Raw genomic sequence first — 22,515 nt, forward strand, 5'->3', positions numbered from 1 at the left:
AGAATGCGTATGTGTGCATTGTATTAGTGAAGATTATAAATTGATATTATTATATAAAAAAAATGTAAGTTGAACTTGAAATGTATTGTAAGCATTTGACCAATTGAGATAATGTACGAAAAATATTTAATTGTATCTGACCTGCCATATGTATAATTTATTTTTGATATACAGTATGTATTTGTAGCTTGTGAAATTATTTATTCAAAGTTTAACAATCAATTCTTTTCCAATTCTTTCATACTCTTATCTTTCATCTTTGTATCGTAGAAAAAACGGTAAATTAAACTTTTCATTAGCGGTTTTGACTTTTCCTCAAATGAGGAAGTATATTTTTTTACTGTAATTTGATTTTGACATTTCAGAGCAAGTTGAGTCATGTTTCTAGATTATTTATTCATTGTGACCCCAAAATGTAATTAGATTAACCAAATTTTAGTTTTATTTTTTTATGTTAGTAATATATTTTCATACGATTAACTATATAAGAATTATAAAATTAAAATATTTGATACACTTTCGTAGAATAGTTCGTATCAAGAAAAAGTCGATAGTTTGAGGGTTTGGGGGTTTTGCAGTAAAACAATGCCCGCAGTTACTAAATCTGCTGCATTGTATATCTTTAAGCACATTTTCATAGAATGAAAATTCACATGAATGTAATTGGTAAATGACAAGAAATAATTGGTTATGTATGATAATCATGATGAAGCCAGTAATAATCATTAAAGAAACAATTACCTTAATTAGACCTTAAACCTTAGCTCGTTCCATGCACACGTGGACATTGATCCGCAAGGGTCCGCCACTGGCATTGATCCAGGGCGATGAGGAATACTCCATTCCAAGTTGTGTCCCGATCAGTAAACTCTCTTTAATTGTTCTCCACCATGTTAGATGTGGTCTACCTCTCTTTCTTTTCCCTCCTTCTGGTTTCCATGTAACAGCCGTCCTGACTATGCTGCTTTCTGGTATCCTTAGGACATGACCAAGCCCTGTCAGCCTTCGTTTTGTAATTATTTGGCTGAGTAACCTTGTTTGGTTCCTTGCATCTTCATTTGTATTGTGTTCCCTCCATGAGATATTTAAGATCCTTCATGATCATTTGTGATGGAAAGCATCTAGCCATTGCCTTACCGTCATTTCCCAGGTTTTACTGGCATAAAGGAGGATTCATAAGATGCTGGCTTCATACACCCTCACAACAAATAGTTAATTTTTAAGACACTGTGTTTGCTTTGCAATCCCCCCCCCCCCCCACCGTTACGCCACTGGCCTAAGTTGTATACATTTAACGGGATTAAATATTAGATATCTTTAAATGTAATAACGAAATTTTCAAACTTTCTATTGGGCGAAATCCGTGTAGCTATAGCTCATTTTGGCTAGCAGTGAAATAGTATAAGCATGCAATTATATAGAGATCATTTTGAATATCGCAGATTTCAAGCAATTGAAATAATATAAGATACATTTATAAAAACATTAACCTTATATTCAACACTGTTACCTATCTTTCACATAAATCCAACTAAATTCAAGTGTAGAATACTTTCTCTTGTGTCACAATAACGAGGTAGTCAATATTTTGAACTGTGGAGTCTTGTATGAAGTAACAATTTCGTGATTTGTGTTAAAAATAATACATATATTGCAATTTATATTGCATATTAAACAATTTAGAAATCATGAAATAAACTTAAAGTAGTATATTTGGCAGTTTAGTGCACTTTCAAGTCTTACTATACATTTTATTTTAGTTTTTTTTTGTAATTTAAGTGAAGTGTTCATTGATATTTATCACTAAGAAAATTCCACAGAGTCTTCAATAATATTTTAAACAAATTTTCATTCTCATTACAGTTATTTAGCCTTTTCATAGGTATCATAGATATTGCCTGCTTGTAGGAATTGGTCTAATAATAACCGGTTAGAAGTGCCATTGTTCTACACCTGCTTTTGTTTACACATGGGTCTGATCCTAGTTCGTCTTCTTAACATTTAGTCTAATTGCCATTTAGTCTATTCACAATGTCGTCTAATGTCTCGCAAGGCTATATGCACAGTTCGTATGATATCCACCTTACCAGGGGCCCGTTTCATAAAGAGTTACAACTGTTGTTACTTTGCCATTATGGCAACCACCATGGTTACAGGGCTCAGCAGCTAATCAAGATCAATGTTACCATGGTAGTTCCCATTATGGCAAAATTACAACAGTTGCAGATCTTTATGAAACGGGCCCATATGGTCTAACACCACATATTCTATATGATTAAAATTAATGAACAGTTAAAGTGAGAAATTATTTTAAGATGAAGTGGAAATTAGACCATCTGAGACAAAATTAGACTAAATGAACAGAAGACTAAATGGATATTAGACCAATTGAAGTGCAGATCAAACGGCAATAAGATCGGATTGATAGTAGACTGAAATGAGTGGTATTCCGATAGCCATGGTGTAGTTAAACCTGGGATATAAACTGAGACCACACTGCTATGGAATGCCATTGGTCAAGTTATTCACCGATTAAAACTTGTTCTCATCATGATGCAAAAAAATTGTCAACAAATTAACTGAGTCGTGAAATTAGAAAAATGTAATAATTGGTATATCGTAGCCAGCATTCCATAGAAAGTGGTTTAAAATTCTAGTTTAGACCAAGGCAAAACTTGGGCTTAATTATCAGAATACTACCCAATGGGTTTAGGTCCACTGGGTATTAGACTCAGATATATAACATCTGTTTGAAGACAAAGTGAATGTATTTCGCATGGACCAACACGAGACTGTAACTTGATTAAACTACTGTTGAAAAATAACTGAAACGTGTGTTATAACCGGACTTATTTGTCTATATCTAGTTCCTTGGTGTCTGCATAATCAAATGGTGAAATATTAAATTTGAATAATAAAAACAAACACTATCCATCAAATTCTATTTTTTAAATGGTATAATCACTCGATTAAGATGATTTCGTTACATCTTCATTTATTTTTAACGTATTTTTATCAGTGTGATCATTAAGAACATTACCATCCCCGATCACTAGCCAGTATCATCAATGCCGTCATCATCATCATCATTATTCCTACATACTCCTCCCTATTCTCCTCCTCGTCATCATCAACATCAATATAATCTTTACCATCATATTAAGATGATTTCGTTACATCTTCATTTATTTTTAACGTATTTTTATCAGTGTGATCATTAAGAACATTACCATCCCCGATCACTAGCCAGTATCATCAATGCCGTCATCATCATCATCATTATTCCTACATACTCCTCCCGATTCTTCTCCTCCTCGTCATCATCAACATCAATATAATCTTTACCATCATAATGGTCACTGCCGCAATCACCAGCACGACCACCATTGCTTTCATTATTCATTGAGATCATCATTTTCATTGTCAACATCACAATCACCCTCATCAACATCATTATCATCGACATCATCATCAATATCACCATGATCAATATCAGCAACAGCACCACCTTCACCATCAACTGACAAATTCTACAAAAGAGAATATGCAATACACCCAATGATAGCTACAGTAATATCCATCATTTAGTTTATTCCTGGAAAAAATGTAGATAAGTCTGTACACTGTTATATATACATATAACATATTTCCAAAGTTGACAAGTATACATGCTCTCTCACCCTTCACACAAGAACGTTGATCTTTAGCGTTGGCTAGACAAATATGAACAGTATATCATTCTTGAATCAAAGTTAAAAATTAAAAAATTGTAAGAGATAAGTAGTTTGATAAATTAAATAATGATCTGCATATAAGTTAATATAAATCTGGCTGTACAGACATACAACACATCTCAGTCCTGATGCAGAGAACCACTAATATGGTAATTTTGCAATTGATGGTAATTACTATGGGAGCAAGACTTAATGGGGAAGTTAACCCTGACAAAAACTTTGTTGCCAAATACCAGAAAAAATTATGGTGAAGGTACGAGGAAATCCACCAAATGTTAAGAAAATGAATAAAACACGAAGTTTTTGTTTTATGTAATACAAAATGTATAAATTTCAAGTTTTCAATGAGCCATGATGACTAAAAAAAAATTTCTTTAAGGAGCGGGTGTGGAATAATTTGCCTGTTGGTACTGAACGTACAATAAAAACTTTTTTCAATTTTTTTTAGGAAATGGCATTTCATTGTTTCTAATTAACAATACATGGGAAGCTGCTCCAATATGACTTCACAAATACAAAAAATCTAAATTTTCATACATTAAAATCTTTGATGGATTTTCTCAATTTTTCAATGTTTTTAATTATTTTTATGCTATTATAACAATGAACTGTCTGGGTGAACTTCCCTTTGAACAGCCAATGAGTCAAGAGTTCAGTGGAAGTTACCATAAATGGCAAAAATCAGCAAAAAAAGATAAATTTATGTCAAAGGGGTCATCTAACCAGAAAGTGTGTCATGGAAGAATACAAATGCTACATCCAGAAATCTGGATGTCAAATAAGTAGTTTGGCATAACATCAATTACACATATCAACAACAAAAACAGAAGTCCTATTTGGGTGGTTTATTTGGTTAGTACTCATTCCGTCTGTATTTGTATCTCTTATCTGTAGAGCACTGATGTATTAAGTGCTACATGAAAGCAAAATGTAATCCTTATCACAACTGTCAGGACTATTCTCAATCAGTTACAATCCCTCTTTATGTTCATATGAAAAATTGTAAGGTGTCCTTAAATATTTTTTTCTTTATTTACTATCGCTCCATTCACCTTTGACCTAGTCATGCTACTTGTCAACAATGCACAATGCTATTCACAAATATCAAAGAGAAGTAAATATGTACATTCCTTGATTACAATTGCCATATTCCCTGTAAATTGTTCATTATTTACAATAGAGTTGGGGATGTGAAAGGATGAATGGATAGAACATCGGGAACCAATCAGGAAAATAATTTCAATGCCTGACCGGCAGAAGGGGATTGGGATTTGCATGTATCTTGATTCCCATTCCTGCACATCAGTCAGAATGCACTGTACACTTCACGTAGCGTGTGAATGAGCTAGTACCTGTATGCCAGCCGCATGGGATTTGTAAAACGCCAGGCATGCACAACCTTCTCCCAGTCAGACAGTTTGAGTATTGCCTGGGGAACTTCCCCAATCAGTATGCACCAAGAATATAGCAAAATTCATAGGTTCCAGGCAGCAAGGTCATAAAACAGTAAACAGCCCACAGGTAAATGCAACAGTGCAACAAACACAAGATCAAACTACATCTTTTGCACAACATTTTAAATACCCGAGGACCTCCCCATAGCACGTAACATCACATATATAAACCTGCGCAATACTTCTTGCATACAAAAGGCATGAGTATGTAAACCTACTCATAGTAAACTATTTTTTGACAAGATACAATACCGGATTCACCTGGGGTCTGTTTCATGAAACTTGTTGTAATAACAAATTTGCAATAACGGTTAAAAGCTACTAAAAATTATTTAATTTGATTGGCTGGTATCAAGCTCGTTATGGAAAAAGTAGATTTTACTTGGGCAGAGTCAACCTGAGTGTACGCAGCAGGTAAAATAATGGACTGGGTAAGCAAAGGGCTATGAACTAATAGTTGTAAAAAAAATAGCCCTTGTCCTTGCCCACTGCAAAATGGCCCCAATTAATTAAGCTGCTCATATATTAAGTGACTTTAAAAATGACCGGTGACCCTGTCTTAGAAGCTAAATCAACACTCATGAAAACTTGGTGTATAAAAATTTTCCACAAGAAAGGGTCACAAGTCGTTTGTAAAATCACTTTTACCTTACAAACAAATATGAAGCATATTTCCAATGGTTCAAAATGAGCTATTTTAGTGATTGGCTTCATATAGGTTACAAAATCTGATCTTCAATTTAAAAAAAAAATATTTAAAAAGATCTTTCCATTTAATTATAAAGCAGAAAGCACTAAAGGGAAATAGTTATACTACGTAGAATGAAATTTATACAAAACGGGTATAAAACTTTGATCACATGAATACATTAGAATTAACAACCAAGTTACAAACATAGAAAGCACAGTTGGAAGTATACAAAAATTATGCAGACCCATGGTTTGTTGGAATGCTTCATAAGGGCGGTGAGTTGAATTCCTCTTTGCATAAACTGAATTTCTAATTCACTTACACCCATCTTTCAAATAATTATTACAAGAATGGAATGAAAAACAAAACTGAAGCAAACACCCTCAATTACTTTTTGAAATGATCTTGATCACATTCTAAAAACCTGAAAATTAAAATCATTAGTTTATACAACTATACACATTTATGACAAATAGTTAAATAAAATGTATCTTCCTTTTCACATTTTACAAAATATCCCCCCCCCCCGTTGGGAAACAAACTGTACTCAAAATAAAAACTTCCAAAATTACAGTGCCAATAAAGTCAGCGCTGGTGCCAAAGTTATAATACAAAATGTTGCATGGAAAAATATTAGAAAATACATTAAAGACATACTAATATTTGAATACTATTTCAGTGGATTTAAAAAACAAATGCATGCCCCCATTCATCCTTTCACATTTGAACATTAAAAAAAATTGTTTTCTAATTAGCTCGCTAAGTACTATACCGCCGGCATCTTGCCGTAATGAAGAGACGAAGATGCGTGGGGGTAAGACTTCTTTAAGCGGTACGGTTTGCGTCTTCTTGGTCTCGTCCTGCGTTGTTGGACCTGATAAAAAAGAAAGCCCATCACTAAAAGGACACTGATTATCCCTATAAGGGGGATAGGCCCAAACTGGTCCAGGGCGGAGGCAGAGAGGTTCTGGTTGAACCCACCCGGTCCGTTGGGCTCGTTTTCTTCCTTCATGAGCTGCGGGACGACCGGTTGACCGTTGCGTCTGTTGGGGACAAGAGGAAGGAATGCCTCTGGAACGGATAGGAGCTTCTGGTGCTTGTAGAGATTGCTGTGATATGGTAGGAAATGATAAGAAAAGATTATGAAGAAGATGCATTGCATCATTAAAGGGGAAACTCAGTTTGTCCGAAAGAAGAAAACAATGATAAATTGCTGATTGCTCAACACCTGCTTTCCTCAGAACTAATGCCCTTTTTACACAGGATTTTCTTAACCCCGGACTATCGCTAACCCCGTACTATCCTTAACCCCGTACTATTTTTTTTTCCTTTTCACACATGCCAAATTGTTATTGCTAATCCCGGATAAGGAATGCTTGCTTTTTACACACGAAACTCGCTAACCCCGGACTAGTGGTTTTTGTCGATCATTTGTAGTACAAGTGCTTCACTCGTACACTTTTTACACACGCTACAATTTCCTTAACCCCGTACTATAGGTGGGGCCAAATTGCCATTTAGCCCCACCTATAGTACGGGGTTAAGCTTAGCCCACTTTCATTTTACACATGCGATCTTAACCCCGTACTATTGCTCTTAGCACCGCAATTGGTGGGATAACCCTGCTTTTTTGCAGGGCCAAATAATCCCATACTATAGGTGGGGTTAGCCCACTTTGCAAAAACGCTGTGTAAAACGAAAGTGGGCTAAGCTTAACCCCGTACTATAGGTGGGGCTAAATTGCCATTTAGCCCCACCAATAGTACGGGGTTAAGGAAATTTTAGCCTGTCTAAAAAGGGTATAAGACAAACTGTGTTCAGATCAAATGAACATAAACCAGAACAATAAGTCTGGGATGTTCTTTGAAATTGTGCATGGATAAATGAAAGAGAAAAGAAAATCATTTACATAGTTTAAAATCTTTCAAATGCAGTGTTGGATTCAGGAAATTTGTACATGGAGTCATAAATTGTAATATTAGTTTTGATACATTTTGTTGTGCAACATATTTCTATTTCCTTTACACTTCATATTTCCTTTCTCATAGAGGCAATTAAAGAATATGCGGTATACAAATTGGTATTATTATTATCATAAACATACAATGCAGATTAGGGGTCTTATGGTAACATTTTAACTTTCAAATTCCCAAACAAAAGGTAAGTTGGTGTCTTTAACATTCATATTCATAGCATACAAGATCAGTTGCTAACATTAACTTCCTTATCAAGCTTACACAAGGTCAATTGTGTACGGCATTACCTTGGAGCAGAGAAATTGAGTGGTTCTCCAATAGCCCAGGCCAGCTGGGGACAAGCAGGGAGGGGTCGTGGCTTCGGTTCCCCTAAGTGTGCTTCCAGTACCTTGGAATAGCGATACAGGTGGTTGCCTGAAATTCACCAAGTAGAATTAAGAGATTTCATGTATGAGAGGTAGTGAGACTTCATAGCTGAATGTACATTTTGTGCTTACAGTCTTCTGTTTAATGTTTTGCAAACTGCCTGGTGGGTGCTTCATAAAGCTGTTCGTAAGTTAAGAGTGACTTTAAGAACGACTGGTGATCCTTCCTTGTGGTAAATGGTATATTCATTGGCGATGGATTAGCGCGTAAGAAAGGTTCAACAGTCATTCTTAAAGTCACTTTTATCTTACGAACAGCTTTATGAAACAGCCCCTGGTCTTTTTTCACACAAGAAAAAATCACTGGCCAACATGTGCTTCCCTGTGTTGGTGACCTACAGTGGGATCATTTTTCAGTTCAGATTTCATAATTGAATATATGTAACTCTTCCAGATTGAGATCCAGGATGAAAGAGTGAAAAGACTTTCTCATGAAATAAGTGTTTACTGCAACTACTTTCATCTATCTTGAATGTGTATCTACCTTCCATCCTGGTGGGTAAGGTGTCTACCGGTGGAAGTGAGGTAGCTATATTCTCATGATCAGAGAACATGGGGGAGAGGTTGCTATAGGCTGTGTACTGAAGGAGGGTCTCAAGTAGCCAGTAGCAGTCTGTGGAAAGAAAAGTGATCGGGATGAACAAAATATTAGAGTGGCTGAATGAAACAGAGAGCTTTCAAAAACAAAGACAGGAAGGAGCAAAGAGGGCAGAGAGTTAAGTTCTAAATGTTATTATTTTCAGCCCAGAGTACCCCTTTTCAGCACAATCTGGTAGCTCACACACTTGCCCTAGTGCTTTCAAATTCGGTGAAAAAGATGCAATGAAAGTGTACATCAAATTTGAAGTTAAGGGTCTCTAAATTACATGTAGCTATTTCTATCGCGAAATCATATTATGGTCATACAGTAAATGAGCCTTCCTGAGCTTGGAATTTAGGCACTTCAGTTGTAAATGTAAAATTGGGTGTTTCATATTTAAGTCTCACAATTTTTTTTGGAAAGGCTGGGACTGAGCTGGCTATCAAGCAGACACACAGCCATTATCTTTCCACACTCAACACAAAATCATCAAAGAACCACAGTTTTTGAGAAGCCCACGGATAAAGTTTGGGAATAAAGCATACAATTTATCTGTTAGCATCCTCCTTGCCTTTTCTGGGACAAACCCTCAACAGGATATCAATATCAAGAGGCATACAATAAGGAAGAAATCAGGGTGGTAATCTGGAAAACTGTCGTAAACGTTTTTTTTTTCTTCCAGATAAGAAAACACTCTAATTGTCACTAATTGGTATTTTGAAGATTCTTTTTTCTCTGTCATATTTCTCCAAGCTCCCGCCATCTTTTCACAGACAAACCAATAAAGAAAATAGGTCCAAGTGGGAGCCCTTCTGAAAGGCCCGTCGACATGCAGGACCCTGTCATAAATTTCACATATTGCTTGCAATGGGATTATGCATGTTTTTAAAATTTTATAAAACCTCTTTTTGTGTGTGCGAGCTACAGAAAAGAAACAACAAGTGGAATGCCTCTGGCCGTCTCACCTGCATCACGCAGTTCAATATAGCAGCAGTGCTGACTTTGAAAACTACTCTAACTCGCACAAGATGTTCAGTGATACATGGTTACTCTTATGTCCACTTTTTATGAACTAGACCAATAAACTTACAGTGATATGATGGTTATTCAACAAAAAACCCCAACATGGCCAAAGTTCATTGACCTTACATGACCTTTGACCTTGATCATGTGACCTGAAACTCGCACAGGATGTTCAGTGGTACTTGATTACTCTTATGTACAAGTTTCATGAATCAGATCCATAAACTTTCAAAGTTATGATGGTAATTCAACAGATACACCCAATTCGGCCAAAGTTCATTGACCTTTGACCTTGGTCATGTGACCTTAAATGTGCACAGGATGTTCAGTGATACTTGATTACTCTAATGTCTAAGTTTAACGAACTAGACCAATAAACTTTCAAAGTTATGATGGTAATTCAACAGATACCCCCGATTCGGCCAAAGTTCATTGACCCTAAATGACCTTTGACCTTAATCATGAGACCTGAAACTTGCACAAAATGTTCAGTAATGCTTGATTACTATTATGTCTAAGTTTCATGAATCAGATCCATAAACTTTCAAAGTTATGATGGGAATTCAACAGATACCCCCAATTCGGCCAAAGTTCATTGACCCTAAATGACCTTTGACCTTGGTCATGTGACATGAAACTCACGCAGGATGTTCAGTGATACTTGATTAACCTTATGTCCAAGTTTCATGAACTAGGTCCATATATTTTCTAAGTTATGATGTCATTTCAAAAACTTAACCTCAGGTTAAGATTTGATGTTGACGCCGCCGCCGTCGGAAAAGCGGCGCCTATAGTCTCACTCTGCTATGCAGGTGAGACAAAATTATGAAAATTTTTAATGGCAAAAGTTATGGCATCCACAAGAATACCTAGTTTGTCATGTCTCTGAGAATAAATTATCAAGAAAAGAAAATGTTCAGTATACCACCCAAGTAGTCGAGAGGAAATGACATCACAATATGACTAACCTGTCTGCATGTGGCTGGTGTCCAGGCAGTTGGAGTCCCCGAAGAGGACGATGCGACCAGCGCTCTTGCCATGCTGGAACATACCAAGGATAGGGACATCCGAGGCGGTCTTGGTCTCCCCCTTGAGGACCTCATAGCCCTGGTCTTTGAGGGAGGCCTGGATCAGGAGACCCCCTTCCGATGGGAACTTGACAATGCTAGTCCCTGAGGTATATTGGCCTGTAGGACAGGGGTGTAAACATGGTGTTCAAACATCAAAAACAAGTGCAAAATCATTCTTCTCAATTTCCTTCAAAATTTCTTGAAAAGCACCTTGAGATTTGTGGGGATACAAGTTCAATTATCATTATCACTATTTCTATTATGTATCTGTTTACAATATAAGTGTATTTAATTTGGGTAATTTCATAAAATGTTCCTGAAAAGATATCTCTGTATTATAATTCACATTATCTCTTGTAATGCCCTCAAAATGTCATGGCTTGGGCAGTTCAAGTGAAGCGACATAGGGGGAGGGATGGGGGTGAGAAAAATAAAACATTTCTACATACATGTACAATTTAAAGCATTAATTACCTCTCCCTGAAGTAGGTTATCCACTTTCCATTGAAATGACAAATACCATCATCATAACAATAGTATATAGTTACAGAGTTGCCAACTTTTACAGAATATTCATGAGATGTGTTCTAATGAAAATTCAGCGTTTACATCCTGATTGAATGACTGAGCAAAAAACTTATTACCATGTTTTGTCTTGTAAGAAAACATATGGTTCAAGCATTTGGTTATTCACATTGTAATTTCTTATCTGATTAATATTCCATAAAGGCTGGCATCTCTGTAGTTATATGGAGACTATGTAGTTGCCATTGCTAATCATCTCTTAATTATTCATGATAGAAGTAAATTCTAGCTACCGCTACAGCATGTATGGAATATATGTTAATACTCACTTTTCCTGCCACCAATGGAAAACTCTCCTTCAAAGACACCATCCCCGAATGCCATGCCCCATGGGGCTAGTACTTCATTGAGGGCTGGGATATTACTGCCTCCTGTATCAGGCATCCACCATTGTCTGTAAAGGAAAAGATTACCGGTACACAAATATTTGAGTTGTGTCCTTATTTCACAATGGAACACCAACAATGCATATTGCTAAACGATGCAAGTGCTGCAGTGAGATTTGAACTACAGACCTTGTGGTTCACAGACCAAAGACTTGTCCATTAAGTCTTCACATCTCTTCTGGGAAACAGGATATACATGTACTCAACTTACATGTTTTAATGTACTAGTATTATACATGTTAGAATAATGATATGCTTTATTATTTGTCAAAATCATATTCAGAAGACAAATATTGAATACAAATTTGCAATCAGTGATATTCCAAGGCCTCACCTCAAAAAGAGTTGCGATTGATCTGATAAATCACAACTAAAAAGCCGGCAACATCAACATGTGAAATGCATGTTTTTCCACACAAAAATTCTAGATATGTTAATTCATTAATATATTTTTTCTTCAGTATGCTCATTTTTGTACAAAAGGACAAAAATTTCCTAGGAAAAGTTGACATTGATGGATTCCCATATACTTGAGGTTTATTGGATCAACCACAACTCTTAGTAAGACAGGACCCAAAATTATGGAATGGTTTGCCATACGTAATACGATTCTGTCCATGAACGTTCAAACTTTAATTAAAAACCTATCTGTTCAAATAATTCCCATACATTTCCTTTTCTCCTTTTCTAAATTTGTTCTCAAGCATTTCAATAGCTCTTAATTGCAGCACAGTAGAATATATGCACATACTTTCAGCACTATATAAATCAGCATATTGTTTTTCTTAGACCCTGATCTCATAGTTTGATCACTCACCTTGTGTTCTCATCATAGAATTTGACCTTTTTCATGACAGTGGTATTATACCAGTCAGCAAATATCATAACTGATAGACCATTGTCAATATCTCTCTTCAGTTTACTGATCTCCTCTGGAAAAAATTCTTCTTCTGGATCTACCACTAGAAGGGTACCTACAGAAAAACAATGATTATATTCATTCAGTGGCTACTAATAATAGTAATAATACATAGAATTTGTATTACTCACTTTCCCTCTTAATTAGATGCTCAAGGCACTTCATAGCAAATTACAGAAAGGGAGGGGGAAAAACCATGGCAAGTTCAAACTATACAAGAATAGCATTTGATACATAGATGGTTGTCTGTCAAAAAGCACCATTATACAGGTAACTAAAAATCATCAATGATAAGTCATCATCCCTTGAGCTACTGTTATCGTGCACACAAAACCTAATCTTTAAGATTTATCATTCAAGTGAGTGTCCCATTCGATGAATAAATCATGAAACTTGAAGTAGTATAAAATCTAAGAGGTCATGCTAACTGTCGAGTTCATAAATTATTGTGTCCATACGTCTGAAACTATGAGTGGATCATAGAGCGTAAGCCATAAGAAATAAGTTTGAAAAGAACTTTGATAAGACAGGTTCACCAGTCGTTCTTAAAGTCGCTCTTAATTTACGAACAGCTTTATTGTCAGAGTATATATGACAAGTCATTTTGTCATAGAGAGTCTCATTTCTGATTATATGATAAAATAGCTTGTCATAAGAAGGTCTGCAAACACTGGCTAAAATGTCCAGGTGTGATAGTCCCTTCAGGAGCGGACTCTGAAGATAATAAGACTTACCATACTGCTTTGCATCAAAGCAAGTGAATGGAGCACCAAGTATCTCAACATAGAAACCAGCTGCTCTTAAATGCTCATACATATCCTTGAAGTTGGTGTGTATATGATCCCCATTCCTAATTAAGAAGAGGAAAAGCAAGTTATGAGAAAGAAAGAAAGGGAATCATATCAAATGGCTTAAAAAGATGAAGAAGTTCTGAGATAAAGACAGTGAGAGAGATTTAGGTTTCTGTATTGACATCTACCATTCAAGTTAATTACAAACAGGTAATATGTTAATACATTAAAATCTGCAACATTTAAGGTATGGAATACCTGAACAAGGTACAATTAATAACAGAACTATTACAGTAATATTGCAGATTTTGTGTAGGGCCTTAACTGCAAACTAGCGTCAGGATAAGCTTTACAAAAGGAGGAAGCAAAATAGTGTCATACTTAAACAAATAGTGCTGAGCGATATTATGATATCATCAAAATGATGTGATACTGGAATAATATTGAATATTCGATAATGGTTTGAGGATTACCGGTATGTTTATATATCGCGGTAACACGATATAACAAAATTATTGGTTATGACGAATTAATCACTATCTATTGACCACAAATGCTGATCTCTATTGCTTTAAACCAAAGAAGAACTTCGTAACTTGGTACCCAAGATGACCACTTTTCATGGGCAAGAAATGATAAAAGCCTTACTTTTATTTCCCCCCTTCCCTGTTCTCAGTATTGTAGCTAATAATGAACGTATATAATGAATTTTCAGACTCAGCGATATATTGCGTTATCGGCAATATCTTGCAAGGCGATTATCGACCAACAAAATAAAATATCGACCAGCACCATTAATGGACCTCTTCATATATGTCATCTAAAGGATTATATTTATAAATGAGATTTTTTGGTGGAAGCTGGCACTATGAATCAGGTATAGGAGAGCAATTTTCTCATTCAATTTAAACAGAATCCTTTTTTTCTTTACCAGTCTAGGGGATCATTCTTCATCCTGAGGTTATCCCTTGGGAAGTACCCCGGTGGGTATCTAAGATTGTGATATTGATCCCATAGGATACGTTGACTTCGGGGAGGGGTAGGTATCACCTTCACTCTGATCGGAAGCTTCAGGCTACTCTGTCTGGGAGACTCCTCTCCATTCTGAAATGAGTATAAAAAAAAGGTGAATTTTAGTTTCTTTTCCAGCAGTTGCACTTTAAAACTTTTGTAAACAGAATATTTTGCATGGATAATAATTAACAATTTTGCTTGAAGGTCAAAGACCTAAACTTGCATTCTCATTTACTTCATTGGTACACAGTTGTGCTCCAAAGTTAGTGAATCCCACCACAAAATGCACTCCTTCATGACGAGTGTTGAATGTAGACAACAGCACTACAATGTTCGGCAAGCCCAGAGAAACAAACTTCATTGAATGCAACATTTTATCACCTGACTTCACGATTACACCAACAAAAACAACACAAGGTCGGTCACTGGAAATATCATAATAACTTTTGTCAGTCTGGAGTTGATTTTGCCATTGTGCATGTGACATTTAAAACGGCAATTAGTAAAGGCTTTAAAAACTCGAAGACACTCACCTCAGGAGGGGATTCAACGGTCATCATGACCTGACCCTGGGCTATCCCTTCCCATGATGCAGCAGTGGGAGCAGCCGTGATGGACACGGCCAAGTACCCAGACCATGGCCAGAGGACAGGGGAGAAGGAAAGAGCGACCTGGACAAGAATAAAATCAAATTGTCAAGAAGATGGCAACAGTCGTTTATTTCGTACTTATTATTATACTTTGACCAAAAAAATTATAGAAACATGAGCCTAAATTAATGAAAAGGGAGTACACTTACTAAAAATTAGCCAAATTGCATTTTTAAAACAGTGATTTTGTTATTTTCATCATGTTGCCAATTTAAAAGGTGTAATGATGAGCTCAAATTAAGCAGCTTTTATTCAGGAATGGCACAACACACTGTAATGGAAATTGTATCATTTTGTTAAATACATCAGTCTCTTCCAAACCATATTTGTAACTCCTAGCATTCAGGATAATTAGAAACTGTCAAAGTGTCTCTTAAATGAGACATGGTACCTCTATAAGAACAACTGACCTCTATCTGATCTCCATGCTGAGGAGCAAAGGGCTGCCATACAGGTTTCCCAACAATCTTTCCTGTCACTCCCATGCCATTGAGGATGGTCACCTGACGATACAAAATTAATTATACAGCATTTATGTATTACGTATTATGCATTTTCAACACATTAGCAAATCTCAAAAGTCATAAACAAGTACAATGCATGTAGGGAGATTTCAGACACACAGCTTAAATTATAACATAATTGTTATACACACAGTTGAATTCTATTCTTCAGCAAATTTATATTTTTTTATTTACAAGCAAAGGGAATTATGTTACATTTGCTTGATGAATTTAATATAAACAAGTAAAAGGGTTGAAGAGGTTCTTTTCAAGAAATAATAAGAAAATACCATTCCAATTTTTTTGTCAATAAGAATTCCAAAAAACAAGACTAAATTTGGAACAGTTTACCAAAATCCTGGACCGACCGTTGGCTAGTATTGTGCATACTGAAAATAGGATGGGGTATGAGGGTAATGTCGGCATGAGAGAAATATTGGGCAGGGGGGAGGGGTGATAATGAGCCCCAAATGCAGATGTGAAAGTCTCATGCCTAAACACAGAGGGCCAAATAGGTTCAATTGGTAAACCCAATGGCCCATATTCTGAAGTCTGGTTTAAACTAGACCATGGTCTAACTCCATGCTAATATTTACAGGGAGCTGAAAAAGATAAAATTCAAAAGCTTGCTTACATTGTTTGCTTCTTTCTTTTTCCTCTTTGATTATGCATTAATAATGAAGGAAACGATTTATAATAGTTATCATTTCCTGAAAATCATGAATGATTCAAGTGTCAAATGAGCTTATGTGTCGAACTTTTACTGTAAGAGATTTTAGACTCTGTTGACTAACCAAAGTTAAACCACAACCTTTGACCAGATTTTAAATTAAGAAAATGGGCCAGTATGGTGCTAAGAATTATTACTCACATTCACGATGATTGGCATCCCACCATGGTAGATAGGGTGTGTACAATATGGCCAGAAATATGGACACTCTGTCAAATCAATGTAACTGGGACTAAAGCTGTTGATGAATAAACAAAATACAGAAACCATGCGATTAATAACAACTCATTATTTGCCATGTCTACAAGTGCAATTTACATGTAGCATATGCAATTTTCTATTAATTATTTATATAAAAGCCAGTAGAGAAAATGTTTATATGATATATCATAGACTAATAAATTGAGTTGAATTCAATTAGCATTTAGGGATAATAATGTAGCAATCAAAGATGTTATTAAACATTCATAGCATGCTCAACAAGAATAAAACATGAAATACTAGAAGTATGCAAAAAAAAGTGGAAATAGGGACAGTGATTTTCCGCGATCGCGGAAAACGGACGGAATTCACGGAAATGGCCTTTTGAAACGGAAAGTGGCATTTCAAACGGAAAATCACGGAAATCATATTTTTCCTCAAAATACACAGAACAGCAACATAAATTACTCCAAAATCTCAACAAAATACGAATATTAAATGGCCACAAAACCTCACAAAACACAATCTCACTTCACCACAATCACAACAAAATCAACACATCGTGACTGCTATTCACTCCTTCACACCCGATCGTACCCCTCGCCCCGGTCCTTCCCGGCCGCTCTGGCAGGGTACGTTCGATCGGCCGTATCAAAATCATTCAAATCATCGTACAGCGCGAACTTGAAATCCAAAATTTCGGATAGAATGAAATCGTTGACTGCTCGAAACGATGTCCAAAACCCCCCCAAATTATCTATAAAAGTTCATTCAACAGTGAAATAATGCTAGAAATGTGAAAGGTGAGGATGTATTCATGTTAGATATATGTGTCAAAATATTTTTTGTGCCCGCATAGATCCGATTAGAGCGGATTCTACTGCGTTGTTGGTACAGTGACAGATCCAAATTTTGACCAACGCGAGCGTTAACTTGTGTTATTGCTACTGGATGGGTAAACGGAATTGTCATTTTTCCGTGTGTACAAAGTCTATGGGGAAACGGAATTTCCGTTTTCTGACATGCCGAAACGGAATTTAAGATTTTCTGAAACGGAAAAGGCAATTTTTTGAAACGGAAAATCACTGTCTCTATAGACACAACAAAAAATTTGGTGTTCTGCGTTACCTGGCCTGTGGCTTGTATGTGCTGAGTATCTGATAAGCCTTGATAAGATCCAGCTTGCCATGGCCTTGTTCAAACATGTTTGCAGCAGGTAGTCTTCTGGCTGAAGCCATGAGGGCCTGCTTCATACTAGCAGGGTTCAAAACCCAATGGCGATCTTGGACAGAACTGCAGAGAAAGGAAATACATAAGACTTAGTGTCCATTTGCTGAGTATCTGATATGCCTTGATGAGGTCTAGCCGTTTTCAAACATGCATGTAGCCATGGTCGTTTTCAAACATGCAGGAAAAGCATTAATTAAGGGTTCACAGTCAATTTTGAAAAGTATTAACTTGTTATGACCATTGATATTCCGAATGGTACAAAACTGGTTAACCAAACAAACTAAATAAAATTAATCAAGGATGATATTAATGAAGGCAAATGTTCTGAAGTTTATGCAAATCTTGATTTCATGAATATATTAATTATTTTATTACTGTATTTGAGAAATTTATCACAGCCTAGGAACATTTACAAATAAACAAATGTAAAAAAATTAATAATATGAACAAAAGGTCACCCCCACCCCTCAAAAATACAACCGAGAAAAGAGGCAGAGCAGTTAAGGAGTTCATATCAGCACAACAGTGACACTATGATTTGAAAAAAGTTCTATAGTGGATGTAATTAAATACAGTAAATAATGCAATCTGAACAAAGATACCCTACCTGGCAAGAAGAGTCACAGCCCCGGCAACGACAGGTGAAGCTACTGAAGTACCGGAGAGGGTCCTGCAGCCATTCTTTAGTCCTGACCCACGGACAGCTGAACCATATGTCACTATATCTGGTTTGAGACGACCATAGCCCCCTGGTAACTCCTACAAAGGAAGATATTGACAGGGATTCCAACTCTTTAGAAAGCATTCAGATTACAGAGGACCAAAAAGGAATGCTTTCGGTTGGAAAAGGGCTTTTGATGTTTAGAATTGCAATCAACATGTAACTTTGGGAAAAGTAGAAATATGCTATGCTATAAAGAATGGACTATATCTGTGGGTCATTTCATAAAGTGTTTTAAGTTTTGCATGACTTTATGCATGACTGATGACATGTTTATGTTAAATGATGCATCCCAACCTAGCTGACTAAAGCAACTATTCAAGAACATGTTGTGCAGTCATGTGCAAAGTCAAGCTTAACTTACAAACAGCTTTATTCATCATCACCCTGGGCTATCCCCCCCCCCATCACTTCCTATCTTAAAAGTATTTATTTAATCTGCCCTGCCCCATGCATGTCAGAGATGATGATCATAATGATGTTAAATAACAATACAAGTGGAATGCCTCTGGCCGTCTCACCTGCATCACGCGGTTCAATATAGCAGCAGTGCTGACTTTGAATACTACTCTAACTCGCACAAGATGTTCAGTGATACATGGTTACTCTTATGTCCACTTTTTATGAACTAGACCAATAAACTTACAGAGATATGGTTATTCACCAAAAAACCCCAACATGGCCAAAGTTCATTGACCTTACATGACCTTTGACCATGATCATGTGACGTGAAACTCAAACAGGATATTCAGTGATACTTGATTACTCTTATGTACAAGTTTCATGAATCAGATCCATAAACTTTCAAAGTTATGATGGTAATTCAACAGATACACCCAATTCGGCCAAAGTTCATTGACCTTTGACCTTGGTCATGTGACCTGAAATGTGCACAGGATGTTCAGTGATACTTGATTACTCTAATGTCCAAGTTTAATGAACTAGCCCAATAAACTTCCAAAGTTATGATGGTAATTCAACAGATACCCCCGATTCGGCCAAAGTTCATTGACCCTAATGACCTTTGACCTTAATCATGAGACCTGAAACTTGCACAAAATTTTCAGTGATGCTTGATTACTATTATGTCCAAGTTTCATGAATCAGATCCATAAATTTTCAAAGTTATGATGGGAATTCAACAGATATCTCCAATTCGGCCAAAGTTCATTGACCCTAAATGACCTTTGACCTTGGTCATGTGACGTGAAACTCATGCAGGATGTTCAGTGATACTTGATTAACCTTATGTCCAAGTTTCATGAACTAGGTCCATATATTTTCTAAGTTATGATGACATTTCAAAAACTTAACCACAGGTTAAGATTTCGATGTTGATTCCTCCAACATGGTCTAAGTTCATTGACCCTAAATGACCTTTGACCTTGGTCATGTGACATGAAACTCTAATAGGATGTTCAGTAATACTTGATTAACCTTATGGCCAAGTTTCATGAACTAGGTCCATATACTTTCTAAGTTATGATGTCATTTCAAAAACTTAACCTCAGGTTAAGATTTGATGTTGACGCCGCCGCCGCCGCCGTCGGAAAAGCGGCGCCTATAGTCTCACTTTGCTTCGCAGGTGAGACAAAAAATCAATATGCTGCAAAATTAAAAATTTCCTCTAAGTTAATAGAAAGATATTTAGACTGGAAAAAAAGATCATAACAAAATAATAAATATCACAAATCACAATCAATCTATGTAATAATCACCAGATCATGAAATTATAGACTGATACAAGAAGGTGGCCAAAGATGGCCAAAGGGATATATACAGATTAACAATTATTTATATACAAGTTTTCATGTTTTTCCTGTTTGACTGACTGTAGTAAGTGTAAACTGCCATACCCATGTGGTCATCCCTCTCGATGAAAACTTTGCAATAGAATCCTCAAAGTTGATTCCTCCTACTCCAATCACATCCATCTGATCAGCTGGGTTGTTCAAAGTTCTGGAAAAGAAAATAACACTTGAGTATTCTTACATGCGAATAGCGTTCATGTCTTACAAACAGAATGCCCCTGGTGCTCCACAATTATTACCCCTGCTTAATCGTAGCTGCCAATAATGTCTAAATCTGCTTCAAGATGCAGCAAATGATAGTGTCATTACAATTTGGAATCAAATTTGCTTTTTTTTCCCAACAGGGAGGCTTGACACTGACTGGACTTTTGCCATTCAGTATTCATACCACTATTTTGAATTTTCATCTTGAAGATTTCATAGGATGGATTCAATAAATGCTATTGCTATCACAACAGATTGTGCAGTGTGCACCAGGCTTCAGGCTCTGTTATACATGTAGATTGTATACATTGAGCTGATGTATCATCATCTTCAACTTTTTCCAGCTCTGATTACTTATCCCTTTACTTGTTTTCCTGTTGTCTAACATTGAGCACTTTCTTTTAAAAATAAAAGCAGTACTCACCCATAAAGTGGACCATCGTTGCCAATAGCAGAAACCATGATCACTTTGTTTGCTGTAAGCTCCCACACCTATTGATAAAACACAATATAAACTTCTAGCAAATTATTCTACTTAACTTTTAACATATACATAAGGAAATATGTTCATAGAGATTATCTACACATAAAGCCCCTTTTTTAATTCTTTGAGCAATTTCTTAGCACAATGAAATGGTAGCATATGATTTCCTTGTAATCAAAATACAGATATTTAATCTTAAGCTGACATGATTGAAAACATCAAAATTGGCATGTCTTATTTAATCCCTTCATAAAGTCAGCAACCATCTGCCTCGTTGTATCAATAATAAGACAGTGAGAAATATATTTCACGAAAATCAAGTTTTTAAAATTATATTTCTGGTCAAATCTCCTACATAGAAATTTATCTAAAACACCATAAGGACTGCATGTTCTTAAGCTGATATGTTGACCCAAGAATGACTGAGAAGACAGTTCGGATGAACGCCAATGATATATAACCCTCCCTTACTATATTCATCAACAAACCTTATCAACAAAAGGATGGTCCATGAAGTCGGGTCCCCCTATGCTGAGGTTCAGGACATTGATCTTCTTCAGGATTGCATAGTTGAAGGCATCCAGAAACCATGACGTGTAAGACACCTTCAGTTGAAGAAAGACACATAAAAGACACATAATACCAGACTGAACGTGTATGAGCAATAATATTGGGTGACCATGAGGTTCAAAATCAAACAATTAGTATTGAAGTAATAGTATGGTCTTATTCACTGAGTATAGCAGCTCGTAGACTGAATAACATTAAAAAATATATAATAGATTATAAAAAATACTATCATGAAATACATAGAGATACATGAAATAACCGTATAAAACCCAACTAAACTTTCCTTTTTCCAGTGTCACTTCCTTTATTGATATACACTCAATCTCACGTTACCTGATTATTTGTGAAAACCCTGAATATGTACAGATCGGCATCGGGTGCGAATCCCAGACACTCTTTATGACTGGTGATAACTCCTGCTACAAAGGTCCCATGGCCCAGCCCATCGTCCAATGTCTTCTCATTGGTCCAGTTGGTCCTCTCTTTGATCTTCTTGAAGTGTGGATGATTCTCGCTCAGACCCGTGTCAAAGACCGCCACCTTCACGCCAGCACCTGAACAAACATGAACAAGATGATCCTCGTAAAATATTGATCAAAGCAACCTCAAGGTGGTGATGGACAACAAAGAAAAAAAGCTGAAATTGCAAAAGGCCTTCTTGTACAGAGAAAGTACACAAAAAGCTTAAAATAAACTGACACTAATGAACAAAATAGCTGAAATCTCACACGCCTCAACTTACAATCACTTTCCAATTCTAAAT

General features: G+C 36.3%; 1 protein-coding gene across 1 annotated transcript in view; it reads right to left on the bottom strand.

Moving 5' to 3' along the window:
• Positions 1-6,371: 6,371 nt before the first annotated feature.
• LOC121407384 (membrane-bound transcription factor site-1 protease-like) overlaps positions 6,372-22,515 on the bottom strand; it is a 30,211-nt gene continuing 14,067 nt past the window's right edge. The window contains exons 7-23 of the mRNA XM_041598435.1: positions 22,086-22,306; positions 21,671-21,787; positions 21,123-21,190; positions 20,540-20,642; positions 18,570-18,721; positions 17,861-18,025; positions 16,673-16,769; positions 15,709-15,801; positions 15,182-15,319; positions 14,566-14,738; positions 13,578-13,693; positions 12,742-12,898; positions 11,808-11,932; positions 10,852-11,070; positions 8,765-8,893; positions 8,143-8,269; positions 6,372-6,988 (exon numbers count right to left, since the gene is read on the bottom strand). Of these exons, the coding sequence (XP_041454369.1) occupies positions 6,646-6,988; positions 8,143-8,269; positions 8,765-8,893; positions 10,852-11,070; positions 11,808-11,932; positions 12,742-12,898; positions 13,578-13,693; positions 14,566-14,738; positions 15,182-15,319; positions 15,709-15,801; positions 16,673-16,769; positions 17,861-18,025; positions 18,570-18,721; positions 20,540-20,642; positions 21,123-21,190; positions 21,671-21,787; positions 22,086-22,306 (2,543 nt within the window). The 3' untranslated portion in view covers positions 6,372-6,645. The remainder of the gene's footprint in view (positions 6,989-8,142; positions 8,270-8,764; positions 8,894-10,851; positions 11,071-11,807; positions 11,933-12,741; positions 12,899-13,577; positions 13,694-14,565; positions 14,739-15,181; positions 15,320-15,708; positions 15,802-16,672; positions 16,770-17,860; positions 18,026-18,569; positions 18,722-20,539; positions 20,643-21,122; positions 21,191-21,670; positions 21,788-22,085; positions 22,307-22,515) is intronic.

This window comes from Lytechinus variegatus, chromosome 2 (genome assembly GCF_018143015.1).
Source record: "Lytechinus variegatus isolate NC3 chromosome 2, Lvar_3.0, whole genome shotgun sequence".
In the NCBI taxonomy this organism is placed as follows: Eukaryota; Metazoa; Echinodermata; class Echinoidea; order Temnopleuroida; family Toxopneustidae; genus Lytechinus; species Lytechinus variegatus.